The sequence below is a fragment of the Condylostylus longicornis genome, unplaced genomic scaffold (genome assembly GCF_029603195.1).
Source record: "Condylostylus longicornis isolate FDR11 unplaced genomic scaffold, ASM2960319v2 ptg000017l, whole genome shotgun sequence".
Taxonomy (NCBI): domain Eukaryota; kingdom Metazoa; phylum Arthropoda; class Insecta; order Diptera; family Dolichopodidae; genus Condylostylus; species Condylostylus longicornis.
In genome coordinates this window covers 3593281-3615693 of record NW_026577986.1, presented here as the reverse complement: position 1 = coordinate 3615693, position 22413 = coordinate 3593281, and the positions used below count along the sequence as shown (strand labels likewise).

The window sequence follows — 22413 nt, the reverse complement described above, 5'->3', positions numbered from 1 at the left end:
TATTCAAAATCACAAACCAATTCATTTGTACGGAATAAGAAAATGAAAAACAAAAAGAAAAACAAAATATTGAAATTTAATCTAGATAATGTCCTTTGAATATTTTCGGTTCAAAAGTAACAAAAAAAAAAATTAAAACAACTTGAAATAAAAGTATGACAACAAAACAATATGAAAATAATCTACTCCTAATATATAAGAATGCAATGATATGGCAATAAAATTGTTTGTCCTCTCTAATTTTACGATATTTTATACCATTATAAATGTATACATTTGCAATATAAAGAGAAATTGAGTGTGTTTTTATTGTTTTGACATTGTAACAATCGTGTTGACTTAATAAATAGCGGTTAAATACAAATCATTATTTTTTTTTTTTATTTTTTTTTTATTATTATTGTAATACTTACAAAAGTAATATTGGACATCAGAACACGATCTGATGAATTCGCAACATTCAATAGACATATTTGACCCCATTGATCTTGATATAAAAATTCTTCCGCTAAAATTACACAAAAAAGAGAAAAAAAAAACAATGAAAAACAAAATAAATAAAAATTAGAATAGACGGCCATTTAATAACGATAGAAATGGGAAAAAGAGATAGAAAATAATATTATATGTACAATATATAAGTGTGTATATATAATATTACACTTATATAATGAAAATTTTTATTCTTGTGTAAAAAATTCACGTAATCTCAAATATATAGAATAAAAAAATGAACAATAATAAAGATTATTTTTATTTTGTGCTAAGGATAAATTTAGATATTCTCTTTTCTCTAAATAAAAAAGTTTATTGAAAAATAAAAGAAGAAATCAAGATTCGCAAGGATAATTTTAAAAATATCTTTATGAAAATATATGAGAACTTCGATATTAATCCTGTCTATCTATATATACATACTATTTTTTGTCGATTTTGACTTCATATTTAAAATTTAAAACTTTTTTAAAGAATTGTTGGTGTTTAAATAAAATTTTAAATTTCCATGTAAATTTAATTTTATCTTTAAAGATTTAGAGGAATAGAAATTTGTTTAAGAGAAATTTTTTTAAGAGAAATTGTGGGATGTAGGCGGCCTTCGTTAATTAATTTATGTTTTATGACACCATCGTCTATATCAGAGGTTCCCAAACTTTTTCTCTCTTGTAGACCCCTTGTCGTGTTTTTAAATTTTTGATAGACCCCCAGCTACTTTCTTTGATATATTTAAATTTCTAATAGTAGCATATGATGTGAAAACTTATTTAATTAAATTCATTTAGATTTAAATAAAAGTAAAGTAATTCTTATATGAGAAAAACTAAACAAAAAATAAATTCAATCTCATACAATATTATCACATATTTATTTTTCATTTCGTAGATTCCCATTTTCATTTGATAGACTTTGAATTTTATGAATTTTTTTACCTTCGTAGATCCCTAGTAGGTTTTCATGGACCCATGAGGATCTATATAGACCACTTTGGGAATCACTGGTCTATATGAATAAAACTTTATAAACAAAGAATAATGTAAACATTTTATATAATCCTTTAGCTTATGTAGAGTCGAATTAAGTACGACATATTTCTATATTTAAGTTTTTAAAAGGTAGATTTTGGAAAAAGATAAGCCTCTATCTTAATGTCAATATTGTATGAGATAAACGCATAATTTGTTGTATAAAATAAGACTTTTGATGACCTTTTAGAAGTAAAACAATAATTCAGAAAGAAATTGTTGTTACACAAATGAAATATCAAAAATTTTTAATATACATAAGTATAAAATTTATATAGTGTCAAACTGTCAAAGAACATATACCGGTAATAGTGAGTATAAAAACTGACTTGGAAGATAAGATTTCAACTTTTAATTTGTTACTTAATTGATAATTTATTAAATATAATTTTTTAAAAATTTTACAACAATTTATTTTTGCGGGTTTTCGTTATTATTTTAGATTCCAGAATGCTAATAGTATTGAAAGAAGATTTTCGTGTACAAAGTATAATGTTATAAAATCTAAAACGAAGATCATTTTTGATTTGATGGTTTTAAAATTTAATAATAGATTAGAACAAAGTTAAGAAACTTTCAGAAATTTTGTAAATTTGTTTTATAACACTGCAATTATAGTAAACGTCCAATGTGTAATCGTGATTCTCACTTCATTTTATTGAAAATTTTTGTGAAATACAATTCTAATTATAAGCCAAGCAAATAATTCAAAGTTAAGAAGTCCACATATTTATAATCGTTAACTAACAATTATAAATATGTGGACTTCTTAACTTAATTACTAAGTGTTAGATTTCAGATTGCACTATATAAAATACAATATTAAGTTCTTGTTAACAGAATGATGTGAAAAACTTGAGAACGTGTGCATAAGTTTCTTTTGTTTTCTAAAAGAATTTTATTTTTATTTTTAACTTTTATTTATTCCTTTTTTGAGAATAAATTTTATTTTATTGTACAACTTCTTTTTATCTTGTATTTTTTATTATTCTTTATTTATTTATTTATTTTATTTCCGGTCAATTTACCATTTATCCATGTTCCATTTGATCGCTGAGGCAGATATAATCCATCAATGACGTCTTGTAATTTAATACGTTGTCCTTTAACTCTTGGTCCTTCATCAGGAGGGGTAAGTAATACCTATACATAATATGTAGAAAAGTAATGAAAAAAAAAATATTAATAATAAAATATTTTAATTTCAAAAACTTTATGTTTCTTTTATAAAACTTTTTATTTTATTCTTAGTAAAAATAATTATGAATACATTACGAATATTACAAATTAAATCAAAAATAATAAAGTATCCTGCAATCATTATTAATCTTTGTATTGTTTAAGTAAATAATGTTAAGACAAACACATCTTTTAAATAGAAAAAAAAGAATTTCCAAACTTTTTAATTGAAGAAAAACTAGTATCCCTAAAAATATGCAATATTTTATTGAAATTCAATTAATTTTTTAAGAATTCAAATTTTCGTTAGCTGTTTAAGAGTATTTCTCTGTATTATTGAGTTTTGGTGGATTTTTTAAAAAAAATTGTAATTTTAGTTTTAATTATCATCTTGTTGTCTTACATATTTAAAGCAACACTTGAAAAATATTTCAAAGTTCTAATATATTATACATACAATTAAAAAAAAATAAAGTTTTAATAAAGTCTATATTATTTGGGTAACATATTCGACGTGAATTCAAATTGAATTCGACGTGAAGTGTAAAACTAATATATAGGTTAGTTATCACCGAAAAGCCTATGATTTTTGAATCTTATGCGAACCCAATAGTGATTATTATTCATAATAATGATAACCACTATTGGGTTCGCACAAGATTCTCCGACATTTGAACTCATTGTTGAAGGATTTCACATAACTTTGAAAGGGATTTAACCTTAATTGTGTTTATATTGGCACTGTATTTGTCATTCTTTTCGACTGAGAATGGAATTCTGTGATTGGAATAGCCCAAAATTCGATCCAACGTGTTAAATTATAACTTCTATTTATATCTTCCTATATTAATCACATTATTTCTTTAACTATTTTCAAAATACATATATTAATAATAAATTTATTTCATACATAAATAATAAACCTTAAGAAATTTTTTGAGAAAAACTATAAAATGGACATTTTATATTGTTCATTATTAAGTATATAAATATACAATGAAAGGACAAATTTAATTCGATATATTATTTTCTTTATAATCAATTAATATCAAAATAATACCCAAAAATTTATGTATATAAATTCATTTAATTCTTATTCTTAAATATATTTCTTCAAGGATTAAATATTTAATATAATGTTCATATTAGGATCTAAAAAAGATTTATTATTTAAAATAAAATATTCAGTATATTATTTGGAAAGATTTTTAGTAACTACCTACACAATATAATACATAAGTGTAAGAGTGTCTTTCAAAAATAATTGAGTATATAAAAGAAAATGTATATGAGATTATAAAATTTTATTACTATAAAATTCCAAATAAAATCAAGTTGAATTTAGAAATTTATATAACTACTAAATATAGAAAAATAAAATCTATGATATTTATAGAAAATAAAATGAAAAGAAGAAAAATAGAAAGATGAAAATTCTCTAAATGTGCGTACATTAATAAATAGGATAATTCGACTGATAGGAATTTCCGAATCTAATCTCAAGCACAACAAAAAAAAAAAAAATATTTCATTTATTTATTCTAAGAATAATTTTCTCATTTCATCAACTTTATTATATAATGATTTGGAAAATATTTCACAAAATTAGCTTAATTGATAAAATATGTACTTAATTAAGGATCTATACTGAAAAGATTCAACGAATAGAAAAAGTATTAAAGAATTAAATGGAAAATGTTTCAAGAATGAGAAGTGAAATAAAATAAAAGTGAAAATAGGAAAATGGGAAATTTTTTTCTTAAAAAAATTGTGTATAGATTTCCGAAGCCATATATTCTTCAACAACAAAGAACTCTCTGCAATTCTCTTATAAATTCGAAATGAACAAAAATTTCAGAATTATTGAAATTTAATGGAAAAAATTCAATATTGTGCTTTGGTACAAACAAGAGAAATAAAAACAGAATCCTTTATAAATATTTGAAATTAAAATACTTAAGGATTATTTCTTCAATTCTTGTTAAAATTATTTTTATTTTTTATTGTATTATGTGTATAGGTACTGGTAATATTTGAATTAAATCGTAAAATGGTTCATAATCTATTTGAGATTAAGATTATGCTTTTTTTTTGTTATTGTGGGTTAATCTTATTAATCTCATTAAAAGTAAGAAGACTATTAGGGTGAATTTTTTTTTTGTTTTGAAAATTAAAATTTCAATTTTTATACATTTACAATGGAACCTTTTTGAAAAATTTTGGGGTTATAAAGATATTTTTTAGTAATTATTTTTGGAGGTAACGTGTTCTGACAATAATTCAATACGAAACACTTTAAAAAGAGAAAATTTTTTTAAAATCTCTAATAGAACACTTGTTTATATCTCTCGATTTCAATAAGCACCTAGTAATCTGTAAAATTTGTTCAGTTTTTGTGAATAATTCACAGATTTCGTTAAATTCATTTTCCAAATATTCGCGTTAAAGGCATGTATCTACTTCGTTCACGGTCTACCATAAAAATCATAATACCTAGACGAAATTCTTGTTTTTTAATTCAATTGAGCATAAATTTTATATGAATTCCTCGATTTATATTAAGGCAGAATATTAGCAGAATAAAGCGTTATCTAAAACACAAGAACTTAAAAGAAGAACTTTATTTGAATTAATTAGCATTAAAAATGGCGATGATAATAAACATTTATGGTGCTCCAATTATGCAAGGATGATTTTACTAAAATATTATGTTAAAATTATTATTTTCATTAAAATTGAAAATCAATACTTACAACTGATGTTACTATAAGTGCCAATACAATTGTTATAACTAATATTGCTATACATATTCCACGCCAATTCTTTTGATTCGGATTGCTAGATACCAACTGAAAAATAAAATTAATTTTAATAGAAAATACTTGCTATTTTATTAAGATTTTAGCAAAAAAATAACAAATAATTTTATTAGTTAATTATTTTCTACATCAAAAAACTAACACTAAAGGAAAAGCTAATGGTAATCTTCTGCTATAACAAATTTCCAAAACTGCTATACTATAAATTTTAATTTTAAATTAAATATTTTTTTATAATTTTCTAACAAAAAAAAATATTCAATGTTGAATTTATTTTCTTAAAAATTAAAATTATAATCCTTTCAAGCTTAAAATTGTTAAAACCAAAAAAAAAACAAATTCATTAAAAACAATAGCGACTGAAAGGATAACAACAAAACTAGAAAAAACGAAATAAAAGTCAACAACAAAATCTGACAATTTTAATTTTTATTCTGATTTAAAAGATAAAATGAAAATTTATTAAATTTGATTTTATCATCAGACCTGCTAAGGACATCTTTACATCTAAATTCTAATTTTAATTTATTCAAAGCATGCAATCTTAAATAAATTTTTTTCATATACTGCTTAACCCAATTTTTTTCTCCATTTTAATGAAATATAAATTTGTTTTCATGCAAATGTCATACAAAAGATATGCTAGAATAACACAGTTAGTGAGACCGATAATTTAGAGAAAAAACATTTTTTTTTTAAATAAAAATTTAACAGAAGATTAAAATGCATGAGTGAAACAGAATTCTTTTTGTATTAAAAATCTTAATTAAAAAAAAAAATTTTATTTATAAAGAGAGCAATCCATTTTTTGCAACAATTATACGGAGCATAACCCATGCTATTCATTTTCAAAGAGCTATTAAAGTTTTTCATTCAAACACTTGTGATTATTTCAAAATCGTACTCATCCAGAGCTACCTAAGGCTGACATAATTTTGATATTTTAATATTTGATTATCCTAATTAAATTCGATATAAATCTGATGATTATTCAGAAATAGAAACTCTATTTCCTAGGAATCATTACAAAGTGTATTAATTTTTAATTGGGAATGAGTATGTACAATCAGCAGTTCATTTAATATTTCTGACAAATGAGCAAAGTGAATTGCTGAAAAATGAGCATTCTGGCAAATATGTATGTTAAAAGAAACGAAATTGACCCTCGCATTCAAATGGTAAAAAATCAGGTTTGAGATCGTCTTTGTTAATTTTTTTTTAAATACTGCTTTTTTAGAATAGCTTGTAGGGTATTGCATTTACATTACGGAACAAATTTGAAATTTAAATTTGCCAAAATCATTTTGAAATTCACATACAATTTTAACTTTTGACAAATTGTCTTGAAAGTTATCAGCTCAATTACTATCAATGTAAAAAGTAACAAAAAAGTCAAAATATGTAAGTAGTTTATAGCGCCGAAAAATATAAAATTAATCAAATATACGCTATACTAACTAATAACACTGATCCTTGATACTAACTTATAACAAGATTCTAAAAATATGTACACGGCAAAAATTTACAAAGCTCTACAATTTTTGTTCGGAGGGATGTTTTAAATATTGGTATTCCGATAAGAATTCGAAGGATATTCTCCTCAAAATATTCTCAAAATTTATGCAGTTATAAACTTATAGTTCGTAGCTTTTTTTATATATCTCATCTCCGGTTGATTCAGCAAAAGCTCATATTTCGCCCTGTATTTTTCACTTCAATTCCATCTGAAAATTTTGGCAGCGAACAAAGTAAAAATTTGTTTTTTATTGAGATCTTTCCAAATTATTTTTGTGCCAATTTTTTAAAACTTAGAAACATTTATTTAAGTTTAATAGTCTGCTGAACTTAGAAAATTAGTTTAATCGTGTTTATAATTATGTGAGATTTGTAGTTAATTACTTTATAAATAAATTTGCTCTAGTTCGTAAAATCGAATTCAATGAATCCAAAATTTAAAAAAAACTGAAGCATACTGTTGAAAATTTTTATTTTGTTACAAGGATTTATAATTTCTATGCACTAAAATCGGAGAAATATGACGGACAAAATGTTAAAGACTGGCCTTTCTCATAATAATCAGTTAAAAGACCGCAATAATTTTTATGAAACTTTAATTGAGCCAAATAAAAATAATTAATCATTTCAAATGGTTCAAAAATTTTAAATTTTTTAAAGTACTTTTCCATTTCAGTAAATTTATAACAGAATTTCTAAAATGTTCTTTGAAAAAAAAAATTCACATTTCAACTTCAAATTTTGCCTCTATTTGAAAAGTTTTTAAAATTTTCTCTGACAATTTTTAGATTTTTTTTATTTATGTGTTAAAATTGCAGTAAAACTTTTTTTTTAATTAAAATAATTGTTAAATATTTTTTGTAATAATTTTTTAATTAGATTGAAAATATGAATGAGTACCTTTTGGCAAATTAAAATTCTTTTGACAATTTTGACTAATTAGATACCAAAATATGCGAACAAGTGAGCCTATACTTATAAAACGAAAAATAAAACAAAAAATTATTTATGAAAATTTCAAGGAAATGAAAATTTTAAAAGTATTTTCAAGTTAAGATACAAGAATTATTAAAAGTTTTCCATGGAAATACAACTAACAGGTAATATTGTGATCCATTAGTTGCATTGGTATCCTGTGAATTGATCATCGAATTTGCCGGACTCATTTTCTTGGAATATTAGAGAAAATATCTTTTTAAATCAATCACGTGGAATTGATCACATCTTTGAAAATCATATTACCGTAGAATTTCGAATATTCCGGCCAGAATATACGGAAAAGAGACTTTGCATTTGATTCTTTGGATAGATTGTATAGATTGGATCCCGAAATGTAATTATAACCAACATTGACATGCAATTTGTTTGGAAAAGTAGCTGGCAACGATTGAGTTCGAACCGAATTGAAACAAAATTTGCAACTTTTGCGGGTGCAATTTTTTTTAAAAGTAAATTCTTAAAAAATCACTCATTGTTATACCCAAACTTTTTCATAAATCACAAGATCTTAAAAAAAGGATACTAGAAATATTCAAAAAAATGGCATTTTCTAAAAAATTTTTTTTGAAATATTAAAAAATTTTGCAAAAATTAATGTCATTTAGAAAACGTATAAAATGAAATTTGTTTCTACTTTTATCCTTACACACACATTTTTATCCTTAATCTTCAATCACATACAATGACTACAATTTTTTTCTTAAATGCATGTTTTATTAAAAATTTAATATGTGATTTGAGTGAAGCATTTGATTCATGTTTCGTTTTTTTCTTTTTTGATATGACAGCAATATTTCGACTCTATGGAAGTATTTTCTAATTTTATCCCATATGGAATTATTTTATCAACAATACATTCATTTCAATCATATTCAAAGTTCTATGCCAATTCGTATGTCTAATGAATACTTAAAGCAATAAAATCCCAGCCAGAAATTACATTTCAAATGGTTTGTAAAGTTTAATAACATTTTTTCTCTTTGTAAAATAATATGTCCAAATGCATACTAAACATATCCATCAGACAAAGTATGTAGTTGACTTTAATATATAAAGATTCAATGATTTGAAATGGGTGGTCACTTCTAAACTATAAATTTGTATGTTTTAAATTGAACATGATTTTGATTTTTGTCAGAAAAACTAATTGTTTAATCAATATCAGGATACAGAATCATGTATAGAATTTTCTTATAATATTCATAAAAGAAAATGAAATGTATATAGAGAATAAAATAACTCAAAAGGATATTATGAGATTACATTCTGTAAATAACAACTAGAATTTTAAATATATACTTGTATTGAAAGATGTATGTAAAAATTTCTCAATATGATGCAGACAGATTTCATTTAAATATTTAAATATGTAGAAGAATTGAACAAATTCTTTAAGAAGTATTTTGTTGACTTGATATTTCATGTTCTTACATATTGTGTAAGAAATAAATAAGTAAGAGTAAATGAAGTTAAACTGATGTGTCCAAAAAATTTAATTTTAAAAGTTCAAAATTGCAAAATGATTGAATCGAATTTTTTGTGAAAAATTTTTAAAATTCTAAAATATTTCGAACAATAACAAGATTTTCTGACCAATTATATTATTTGAAATTTATATTGCAAATTTTAAATAAATTCAATTTCCTTCTAATTAAACAATTTAGAAAGAAAATTGAAGAGAAACTTGCAAAATAATTTCAGACTGCTTGCAATTATTCTTCCGCTCGTTCACAAAACCCCAAGACAAAAAACTGAATAAAATTTTTTTAACTCCAATCTTTTTTCCCTTTAAAACGAAAAGCACAAATACAATTTTTGCTTGAATTATGCTTTAACTATTTTTCAGTCAATTTACAAATTCAACGAAAATGAGATACTTGGCAAGTTATTCCTTCTTACTCAAAAAATTTGAAAAGAAATGTCAAGATCAATTGAATGCAACCCGCAAAAGAATCCCTTTTGCTGTCGAACAACGCTCCACACTCATCAAGAAAGTGCATCATGATCTCCTCCGTTTTCCCAACAGAACCTGCAAGTTATTTTGCGTCCCATGCCCAACCTCCTAATATGACCCGGCAGTGTGTCGTTAGAAAACTCTACAGCATTTTTACCTGATTCTTACCTATTCGTATCAGTTCCCTATATCGATTCTGGCAATATTTCTCCAAAAGCTCTTTAGCCTGCCTCAGCCCAGGGGGACTCTCCATAATTCAAAACTCGCTCCTCCCATCTTCTTGCTGAGTTCATCCTGGATCATCTGTGATCCAATTCCACAGAATGGATCTGTCCACATAAAGAGTGTGTTGGTGCCCGCTATCACGTTAAAACGCTCATTACCCAATAAACCAATTATAATTTTGTTCCGCCTGCCTAACTCATTAAGCCTATAAAACAGGCTCAAAAACCAGTGCGATTGTTCAACATGATCGCTATATCCTCTTCTCTTTGAGGTTTTAGATTTTGACCTTCCATCGAAACTTTATATAAGGCAGACGGGTGATGGTAGTTTAAATTAATTTTTACGCTACATTTCTTCATAAAATTATATTTTAAGTTACTCCTAAACATATGCAATTTCTTATAATATTGAGTAAGACTAGTTTTAGAAACAAATATGTAGTGTTTCCAATGCAGGATTAAATATAGAATTTGTAATATTCTAATCATAAAATCTAGTACTAGAAGCTAAAAATTAATATTATATTTCCCAAATTTTCCAAAGGCTCATATAAACTCAAAAAAATCCAGACAATGGACCAGTAAAAGTTTGAGCCTAATTATTTTGTATTGGAGTTGCTTATATTGCATTTGCTCACTGATTTCCATAATATACACAACACATCACACACTTTATCAAATTGTTTTGCAATTTGGATTTTGACTTATTTTTTCTTAAAATATAAAATTATTTTTATTCCTAAATATTTCATATTTACAAAATAAAATATTACAAAATATTTAAATTAAAAATTCATTTGAAAAATATTTTTTAAAGAAATTGTGAGATAAAATGTCCTAAAATTTGAATATAGCCCTTTCCGAAAATTGAATTTTCATTCCTGTGAATTCCATAGTATTTGCATTTTTATTTTTTTTTCAAAAGATTATGATAATAAGCTTCATAAAAAATAATTATTCTGTGTATTTTATTATTTTTTTATTTTTCTGTTTTCAATTATGCATAAATAGAAAATAAATTGAATCTGTTTTGTGAAAAACCTCTTGGGATTTCACAAGAAATTCTCATTCATGTATTGAAGTTGTTAGTTTTGACTATGTCTTCTATAAGTACACACTCATATACTCTTGTGATTTTAAATCCTACATCTTAAAAGATTTTCTCTTTAGTATATGGGCTAGCTTTCCTGACTAAATTTTCATTTTTAAATTTTTTATTTTCTTCAACTTTTTTTTTTAAAGATATTATAATAAATCTCTGTCTGGAATTAATTTTAATGGGATTTCTTAAATAAAAAATTATTTTTCTTCCATTTTCTAAATTTTTCTCAGATATTTTTATTTTAATTTTTTTTACATTCTTATATTTTAAGGATTTTGAAGGTGTATTATGCTATTACATTATTAGAAATGGCCTTAATAATCCTGTCGTTATTATATCTATTATACGAGTATACTAGTTAAAAATTTTTTCTTATTTATATTTTTGATGGTTCCATTTTCACTGAACTAAGTGTTAAATTCCACAATTATATTGTATAATTTTTCAATTTCTTAGTACGTTCGGTTTATTATTACTTTCTATATAGTACGCTTAATTTTAACTACCCAACAATAAATTATAATTTTTTCAAGGATAATATTCGGATATTTTACAAAAACAAAAAAAAAAATTACTATAAAATTTTTCTCTGCTCTTGACTGCTTTATATGTATATTATAGTTTTTCATGAATTTTCTTAGGTGTCCTTTATTTTTGCTGTTTGTTTTTGCTTTTTAAGGATGAGTATAAAAAGTTATGAAACACCTGTTACAAGAATGTTATTTCCAGTTCATTTAATGTGTTCGCTTGTACCTGATTTTTGTATTTTTTAATTCATTGTATAATATGTACATAATGTTATAATTTGAATTAATGTACAGTATGTTACAATTTCTTGTATACTCATGTAGAGTTTATTATTAAGTGTCCTGTTGAAAATAAAATTTAATAAACAACTTAAGCGATGGGAGGAAAAATCGTTTTTAATTAAATTTGGAATTAAAAATATTTTCTGAACATTTTGAAATTTTTATAATTTATATAGAACAGTTACAATGACCTACGTAGGAACTTACACAGCAAATTTAAATGAGTTTTAAATTAAATTTTAAATTACAATAAATTAATAATTAATTTTTCATTGTAGGCCTCTGGAGCATACCTGACGCAGCCATAAATTTGGTCTTATTACTCATGTTACTCTTAGTTATCCATGCTACTCTTTGCGAAGCTTATTTTTTTCATCTAATTCAGAAATTTGAATAATCAAATTCACCAATAAATGAAATTGCAATAATAAATCAGAAAACTTTGTACAAATTTTTTCCTGAATGGCAATTGAACTTGGTAATTGAACATAAAATATTGAGCTGCACTTGTATTTGACCTGAGTTAATGGGTTAAATTTTATTTGTACAAAAACTAATCATTCAAAATTATTGACCTGAAGAATTTCTCAACTTTAAAGTATTTAACCGCATTCGAATAAAACATGTAATGAGAAAACATTTATTTAGTAGTTGCAAGCTTGGAACTTAAATTTTGAATTCTTCGTACTCTTTATTAAATTTTATTGAAATTTTGCAAAACAACGAAAATGCTACGCACGTTTTATTCTATTTCTACTTTATATTTTATAAATTTTTTGAATAAAAAATGATTACCTACAATGGCACACCTCGTATATAAAATTGTGTTTTTTTCTAGAATGATTGTAATAACAATAACGAGAATAACAAAAATAATAATAAGGAAAAGAACATTTTCCCTGGTACACTAATATTATTTTACCGTTTTGGTTCGTTTATTTTAGCTTTAACTGGGGATATTTTCAATATTGAAAATACATGGCATTGAAGGTATAAGCAGTTGAAAACAGAATCTTATCATAATTTTTTTATAATATTTTGTTTTTTAAGTGGATTTCTGGGTAAAATTTTACACCTGTGATGTTTTATTTTTGTTATTGTTACTTTTACAGTCTTGTATTATTTTTATACTTGTATAATTGTTTATATTGTATCTAAGGACTAATAATGAAATTGTAGAATTGTAGTGTATGTATTTGTAAGGAAATATATTAGCAAAAATAAATTTTAAAATGGCGAGTCTACAATATACGCGTGCATCTAAATAATTAAAATGGTAATTGAAAATGACATTTATACTAATAAATCGGCACTTCCTCTGTTTTCACTTCCTTTATTGTCCTGAAGTACCGACTTTCATATTAATTCAATTATGAATTAATTTGTGTTAGTAATATTTTGTTCATTTGTAATTTTATAAATTTATACTTAAAACAATTACAATGTTATTCATAAATACTTTTCGTTTTCTCTACTAAAGATTATCCTGGAAGAATAATTGAATTTTCAAATCTGATTGCAGGAAAATTTGTTTTTCTTAGTTTTTTTTGACTACAAAGCAATAGATATGTCTATCTATAGTAAACATTGCATTGGTATAGGTTAAATTGTCAGAGCAAGGCCTACTATAGGTTTTTCCATAATTTAAAATGGCCTCCTCAAATGAATCAATTGACTCTTATCCATACTAATTTGCTTAAGTAGTAGTCCACTTTTAAAGCAATGTTGTGACTAAAAGGAAGTTGAAATATTAGCTCAAACTTGTAGTATAACATTTAATATTAAAATATAAAAACATTTCATTTGCATTTAAAATTTCTCTCAAAAATTTAATTTCCACCGTAAATTTTGCAAACATTTTGCATGTGGTATAAATCAATAAAGTCTTCAATTATTAAATATTATTTTCATCCTTCTAAAGGAACTGAAAAACTTGAAAAACTATTATTTTAACGAAAAGTAACGAGCCATACTTTTAGTAATTAATGATTTGTATAGTGTTTTATATTTTTCATTGATTCTGTAATATTTTTCAATTTTAGAGCCGAAGACATCATTAAAATCAAGTTTAGTATCATGCAAACAAAATTGAAAAAATTTCTGAATATTAATATCATGCTGTCGGTTCACCCCTTGGTCTGTTATCAAAACTTTTCTCCTTTTAAGATAAATATATCTCATCTCGAAATTAGTAAAATTTCAGTTTTCAACACTTTATAATTCTAAAATTGCCAAGCTTTTCTAAATTTCTGAAAAAGCAAAAAGTTAACAGTAAATTTCGTCCTATTCAAAAATATAATTAACAATTTTAATTCATTTAATTACCCCTGAAATTCCACAACGTTAACATTTATATTTTTTTTTCTGGCCCCGAAAAGTATGCAATTTTTTATTTTTATTTTAACCAATGAATAAAATATTTGAGTAAAAAATTGCTTTTAGAAAAATAGCATCTTTACTAATTTCAAGATAAAGTGCTTTTTTAGAATTCATTGATTTTGATTTCGTATTTATTTTTATTAAATTAGGAAATTTATAACTCAAATCCGCAAAAATTTCTTTTGAAAATATTACAGCCATTATTCACAAATCAAAAGAAAAATTAAAACCGTAATCATTATCGTTTTTCGTACATAGCTATAACAAATTAACAAAATGGTTTGGAAAGAATAATTAAAATTTTTTTAGTTTCAACAAAATAAACTTAATGCTTATTAACCTTCATTTCAATTAAATACACACATATGTACACACATATTATATTCGTCTATACTCAATCACATCATCTTGCTTTTTTTGACAAAACATAAACATTCCCGTACTTATATTTCAATCCTTTTTCACTATAATTTCGACTATGTAGAAGAAAAAGTCAAATATATTTAATTTTCCTCTTAAGTTTCTTGTTTTAGTCTTTATGTTATTTCTTCTAAATTGACTTTGAACGCCATCTGGTTAAATTGGGTGAAAAATACTTAGAAACAAAAAGGTACAATACCTACTATTATTTATTTGATTTTTTTTTCTTTTCTTTTTGTTTCTATGAAAATTTTCCTTTCCCACTTTAATTTCTTTTCATGAGAAATTTATTCTACCGAAAAAAGTCATACACTAAAAATTAATGATGACGACAAAAAAAAAAACAACAGAAAAAGATTAAAAATAAAATAAAAACATAATTTAAAGATTAGAAAAGTCAGGTGTTTAGTAAACTAAAATCTGGATCTCAAATATTTGAACTTCCAGTGAAATTTTTGTTAATTTTCTCAAAAAAATAAATGAAAAAATATTTGCCAACTTGGCTAATAATTTGTATATTGGCAAATATTTGCCAATATACTTTAAGCCTCATATGAACATTTCAAAGCTTAATCAGAATGGCAATAACCTTGGAGTTGGTATAATATTATTATTAACAGATAATTTTTGCTTAGAAGTTATGAAAATTAATTGGAAAATGCTCTAAAAGAGCTCCTTTTCGTAAAATCTGGTTTGCAGTTATGACTCCTTCGTCGATAATAGCATACTTGAAATTGCTTGTGGAAATTTGTTTCTACATTATAATTTTTCAAACTGTGCTTATAGAGAAGTTGTAGCTTTTAAAGTTTAAATTCTTTTCACTATTCTTTTCTTCACCAGATTTCAAATACCAGAGTACTTCCAGTGTAACATTGCCGTTTAAAAATAGATGAGAACGATCATTTATTAAATTTTGTATAAAAAGCAAGTTTTGTAATAATAAAAAATATTTAATACTAAACTAAGCAGTTTGTATGTTAATGAGAATAATTTTTTGTGCTCTCACCGACTGTATTGTATACAATATTGAAAGTATTGCCATAGCATCGAATACAAAATGATATAAGTGTTCAATTCAAAACGCATTTTTTTTATACAATGGAAATTGTTAGTTGCTCAGTCTTTGCACACCTTTTCGTGTCTCCTGTACGTTCTTTTGCTGTATGTGTATAAAATTTCCATGCTACTATTTTTGATGATATATCAATATTTGGAGTTAGGGCCATGTTTTCTATTACGAGCCGAGTTTGAAATTTTGGAAATTTTCAATAAAATATTAAACAGATTTATTTGAAAGTTTCTTCATAAACTCTATCTAGCAACATGTCTGGCCTATCGGGCTATTTAGATGCCGAAAAAGTGAAATGCGTGGCGAATTTACATTTTTGCTTATTATTAAGAAATAACAAATATTCTTAAAATTAATTTTTTCAACTCAAGTCTGTATTTCCAAAACAATGAACATTCAAATTTTGTTAAAGTACCAGGCGGCAGGAAACAGATTTCCTCCAGAAGCCGCTTCTCCATTTCTAAACATATCTAACAATTAATTGATAGATATTTAGAAGGAGTTTATTCTTTCAGGCAACTCGAAATTTATAAATTTTATCCAGAAAATATTTAATACGGTCGATTATGTGCTGTTCTCATCAGAAATTTTTCTTTTAGTTTTTTCAAAAAAAAAGAAAGCAAATTCCCAACTCTAGAATAAAACTTTATATACAATAAGCAGTTAAAGAAAGGAGAGAAAAAATTTAATTTTAGTAAAAAAGTAGAAAAAGTTTTTTTTTTATTAAGAAAAAATGGTTTAAATTTTAGTTTACTTTTTCAAGTTAAAGTTTAAGAGTAAAGTTTTATAAGAGCTAAAAATAAATGTAGGTAATGTGATTTTTTTTTCTTAGCTTTTATTTTTATCTTTTTTTTTCTCTTCAGATTAAGAATACTTTTTCCTCTCTAAATTTTATTAAATAATTTTTAAAGTTAATCAAGTAGAAAATTTTTTTTTTCCCCGAAAAGGTAAGTTTTATCCCTTTCTCTCTATTTTTTGTATTTATGAGTTATGACGCTTTTTGATTTGTTCGTAGAATAATTTTGTTTTAAACTCATTAATAAAATTATATTTGAAGAAATTTCCGAGCTGATCATTAAATTATGAAAACTTTATAAAAAAAAAGAAAATAATGAGGGTTTTCCAAAAAAAAAAAAATGTTATGGTAAAAAATTTAGTTTATCTTAAATTTTTATGCTTCAATAACTAATTTGATAAATTTCTTAAAAATTAATTGAATAAATTAAGAAAAATTATAAAAGTTGATTTGAGTACAGTAAAATTTAATTTCCATTTAAGTTTATTTTGAAATTTTATTTAGCAATAAGTCTTCTTTTCAATAGTTTTCAGTGATATTGGGAATTGGACGTAATTCAATTTTTCATAATGTAAACTTTTACTCAACAAGAGCTGAATTTAGTTGATTAATCGAGAAATATTTGAAATTCAAAACTGAACTAGACTGAAAGAAATTGTGAATTTCTTTGTGATGATTTATATTTCGCGTTTAGTTTTTTCTGAACCTACAAAAGTGATCTTAACTCAGAAATTACGAAAGTGGCGTATGAATCAAAATAACACTCAGCCGAAAAATTGTATACACTTCGATCCTTTACAAAAAATTCTTATTTGAAGACAAAACGTTACACAGCACTCTACAACATTATAATTTGTATTGGAAAATCAATTCATTTGAAGATTTTTTAATCAAATAATCCTGAATATTTTGACTTTTTGATTGATTATTTCGCAGGAATGGAAATATTAAGTTAAAAACATCTTTTGCTTAAAAAATGCTCTTATATACACTTTATTAATTAGAATCAATATTATTTGAGCATTTTAAATCATGTACTTATTTCCGTATCACTTATACAAACTTCTTCAGATTTAAGAGCATTTAAATCTCTTTATACATAAAATTTCACAAATAAATAAGAAACATTACGAGTATGATTAAAAATTTGTGAATCTCTTAGTTACAATAAAATATTAAGAAGGATATAATTTTCTTAAAATAATAAGACAAATAATAAGATTAGAAAATTGTCAAAGTTCAAGGGCAAATTGTTAATTAAGATTTTATTATAAAATTTCTGAGACTTTATACTTTATGGTATGTGGCTGAAATTAATGTAAATTTTAGCTGAAATTTTAATTTTAATTGTTTTTTAAATAAAATTATTGATTTTTATTAAATATAAAATTTTTTAATCGGCGGACTTTGATAACGAAAACATTTAAAATATTTTTAGATTCAATCATGTATTCGGGATTGTATAATAAGTTCTGGGAAAAATTGTAAAAATTTTTGAGCTTGAGAAGGTTCTAGACTAGGACTTTAAATTCTGTCTTTAAATTTCGTACGACTAAATTATTTTCTTAATAAAATCCATTGCAATTTCAAGTATATTTTTAAAAATGTTCTATGTAGTTTTTAATTAAATAAACTTAATTAAATGTAGAGAAAATGTAATGAAATTGAGAACTGCGAAAGTTAAGATGGATGATTACTGCTTGTAATCACAGAATTTTTTATAATTGTTGTATACTTTTAAATCCTGCATAGAAATCTTATACAGAAAAAAGCTATATTTGGAACTTGTAATAGTAAATTTATTTAATTAATTCAATAATTTTTATAATCTAGTAGGAGAATTAGAAAATTTAAATTTAGAAATTTAGAAGACACTCCTATAAAGTTTAAAAAGCGTTTATGTTTTCTGTATCAACTGTCTATACTTAAGCAATTTTCTTCATCTTTTATGTTCCAATTTAGGGTAGCGTATTACAAATTTAAGTGTACATTTGCAAATGTATTCCTTATTCAATATTACATATTAAATTCAATTTTTTTGGATAGTAATTGCATTCATTTTAAATACCATTTCTTATTGGCTTAGAGACGATTCTATTTAAAATGTGCATGAAGGCAAACAAAAAGATTAATAGAATTTTTCTTACGCTGTACACTTGAAGAAAAAAAAACCAAAAATATATTTTGCAAAAGAAAAATCCTTATAATCCTTTTTCTTCCTTTTCTAAGGAAATCTTAATTTATTTAATTTTAAGATGCAAAATTTATATGGAAAATGTAATTAAAATAAAAAAAAAGAGAGAAATTGTAAAGAAAATCTATAAAAAAAAAAGTTTCATTATAATAAAAAGATAGAAAATAAAATTATAAAAATTTGGAAAAATGAAAATTTTTTTGTGCTAAATCCTTAAGAATAACGTGAATAGAAAGTAAAATTTCAACTTAATTAAAAAAAAAAAACAGAAAAATTTTTAACAATTCTATTCATTCTTTTGTTCGCATTCATTATTGATTACTTTGCATTATAACATTCTTTGCGATCTAGTTAAAAAATTGCATAAAATCAGGCTCACTTAAGAGTTTTTTTTAAAGGATTACATACTGTTATAATAAGAAAACATTTTTTTAATTTATTTCATCTTAAAAATTCAATAAATTTACGCTTTCGATTGTAGAAGTAGCATGCATAAAAATAAAAATGAAATTTTTAACAAAATTTTCGCCTTTGCCTTTATTTGCATTCCCGATTCTAATTGAGTTACATTTGAATTGCTTCTCATAAAATCTCATTTTCGTTTATTTGTAAGAAGGACACCATTTCTAAAGGTTTTTCTATGAAGTTGAAGTTGAGTTCAAGTAACTGAATTATTTTACAAGACACTTATGAGATTTTTGAAGTCTGGATTTTATGAAAGTGACCTAAATATGTATTTAAGTTATTTAAGGAAAATATTTTTAAAGATTTTTTAAGATATTCATAAAGTTTGCTCTAAAAGGAGTGTAATTTCTTTCTATTGTAAGAGTAAATTCGTTTTTGAATTTTAAAAACTAAATTTTTTATTTAAGCACACATTTAATTGAGAGAAGAAAAAATAAATAAGTTGGTGAACTATTCAAATTTTTATAAAAAATGCTCAAAACCTTTTTGAGTATCACCATCGGAGACTATTGAAAATTTTTTTATTAAAATTTTAATATTTAATGAGAACAGAATTTGGTTTACCTTTTCAACTTTGTGCCACTTTGTTTATATGTTAACAAAATAGTTTGCTGTAAATTTTACTGATTATAGCTTGAATATTTTGCAAAATAGACATTGGAAAATTATATTTATTGAAATCATATTCCAAATATTATGTGAAACTCAATGATTTTGTGAAAATGTTTTGAGAATATTTGCCATATTTAATTCCAGGATTGTTACACAAACTATTTTAAGCAAATTATCAGGGCTATTTTTTAAGCTGTATGGCAAATTTCATAAGATCTCACACAATGAAAAATAGTAAACGCTTCTGTGGAAGATTTCATTACTGTAACAGTTTTGCGAAAAGGAATATAATACTTATGAAATTCTATGAAAATACTGCTTAACCCAGGCAATATTTATTTATTTATTTTAGTTCAATTTGATTTTTAGTTTTCCCTTGAAACATCATAGATTGATTTCGTAGAAATTTATGTTGCTAACATTCTGAGACCATATTGTTTGTGAACATTACAAGTTGATAATACCACACAGAAATAATTTCGCTGCGTATATAACAATGAAATCTATTACTAAAAATAAAAATTTTTCTGAGATATCCAAATAATTTACAATGCATAATTTTGAAAATCATTTTAATTGAGTCATCAAGACTTAATTTTAAATCATATAATCCAGTTAAAGAATAGTTTAGATCAAATTAATTAAGATGACTGATAGATAAAATGCAAACTTTTTGAATTCCAAATTTATGTAAACTTTATTTATTAACCATGAGTTAGGCTCACGGCTCAACACAATTTCAAATTGAAAAAATAATATAATTGTTTACACCATGAGAGTACTTAAATAAATTTTTTTGAAAACGCAAATTTGTTAAAATTATTTCTTAATGACACATTTACGCATTTAGTGTTATCTAACACAAATGATTCGAATAAACGATTTTTGACATTGATCTCGGTTAAACCAAAAATTTTGTAATTTTATTAAAATTTAAAATTTTTATTATTTTTTGAATTTAAAATAATAATTAGATTATGCATGCATACATTGTACTGGAGTAGCTATAGGTATGATTTTTCTGATGCAACTAATTAGGATTAGAATCACAAGATTATTTGTCTTATACACAAATAACCTTGTGATTCAGCCTTTAACTAGAAGAATATTTGTTTTTTCCAAAAAATTTTCTAAAATTTTGCATAAAAGTTATTGAAAATTGTTCTCTTATGCTCTAAAAAAGTATGTAATTAATTTGGTAAGAATAGTGAATTAAGGTTAACAATGACGCTCAATTAGATAATTTTAAATTTCTGTTAATATTATTGCGAGAAATATTTTAATTTAATTAAGTATATTCAAATATTTAAAAAATATTTCAAATAAGATTGAAAACGGAAAATGTAATAGAAAAGTTTAACATATTATTTTTGTCTTTATATAATTGCACACAAATGAACAAAGGCCGTGTACTTGTTGTAGACGTACTTGAAATTTTTCACTTCATTTATTCTTAATGATTTCATTTTCATTTAATTTAACGCTTTGATAGAAAAGATTTTCATTAAAATTGGATTATTATTATAATTACCATAATAATTCGCATTTACTTTCGATTTATCTTAATTATACAGTTAGAATTTATGAAATTTCCTTTCCATTAAATCAAAAAGTTTTTCATTCGTTTTTCTAATGCTTATAGACATTATTTTTGTCATTTTTATACCCGTACGAACGTAAGCTCGAAGGGTATACTAAATTTGCCTTACCGTTTGTAACGCTAAGAAATAATGCTCTGAGATATAGACTCAAGTGTATGTTTTTGATCAGCGTCGAATTCTGAGTTGATTTAGCTTTGTCTGTCCGTCCGTCCATCCTAGCGATAACTCAAAAATTAATTGAGCTAAGTTTATCAAATTTTCACAAATGATTTATTGTAGTAAGTGGAAGAACCTTATTTAAATTGGACATTATCGGGGTACTGGTTCGGGTAGCTGCCATACAACTTCAAAATTTATTTGGTATATCTCAGAAACTATAAAAGCTGTGACATTGATATTTCACACAAGCGAATATATATTAGTAGGGCCAATGTGTTTGATAAAATTCGCTAAAATTGCTTGGCTCTTTCTGATAGCTGCCATACAACTTCAATAGTAGTTTGGCACACACAATATTTTGAAAAACACAGTACTGAAATTTTCCAAAAATTAATATGGTAATATGGCAACTTAAAGTCATAGACTGCCCCATAGTCATAACAAATTCGTACGGGTATCACAGAGATGACAAGGTCAACTATATTTCTTCTTGTTCTTCTGGTAATTATGTGTGATGCTCTTTTACTTTCTTCTTGTTTTTTTATTTTTAAAATGCGCCGCTTTGTGGTTCACTTCTCTTTCATATTTCATAATTAA

General features: G+C 24.3%; 1 protein-coding gene across 5 annotated transcripts in view; it reads right to left on the bottom strand.

Annotated features, from left to right (window-relative positions):
- LOC129606053 (inactive dipeptidyl peptidase 10) overlaps positions 1–22413 on the bottom strand; it is a 178137-nt gene that overhangs the window by 55121 nt on the left and 100603 nt on the right. For all 5 annotated transcript variants that reach the window (XM_055516111.1, XM_055516113.1, XM_055516112.1 and 2 more), the window contains 3 exons: positions 5453–5548; positions 2549–2663; positions 414–508 (listed from right to left, as the gene is read on the bottom strand). In XM_055516111.1, coding sequence (XP_055372086.1) covers positions 414–508; positions 2549–2663; positions 5453–5548 — 306 coding nt within the window. The remainder of the gene's footprint in view (positions 1–413; positions 509–2548; positions 2664–5452; positions 5549–22413) is intronic.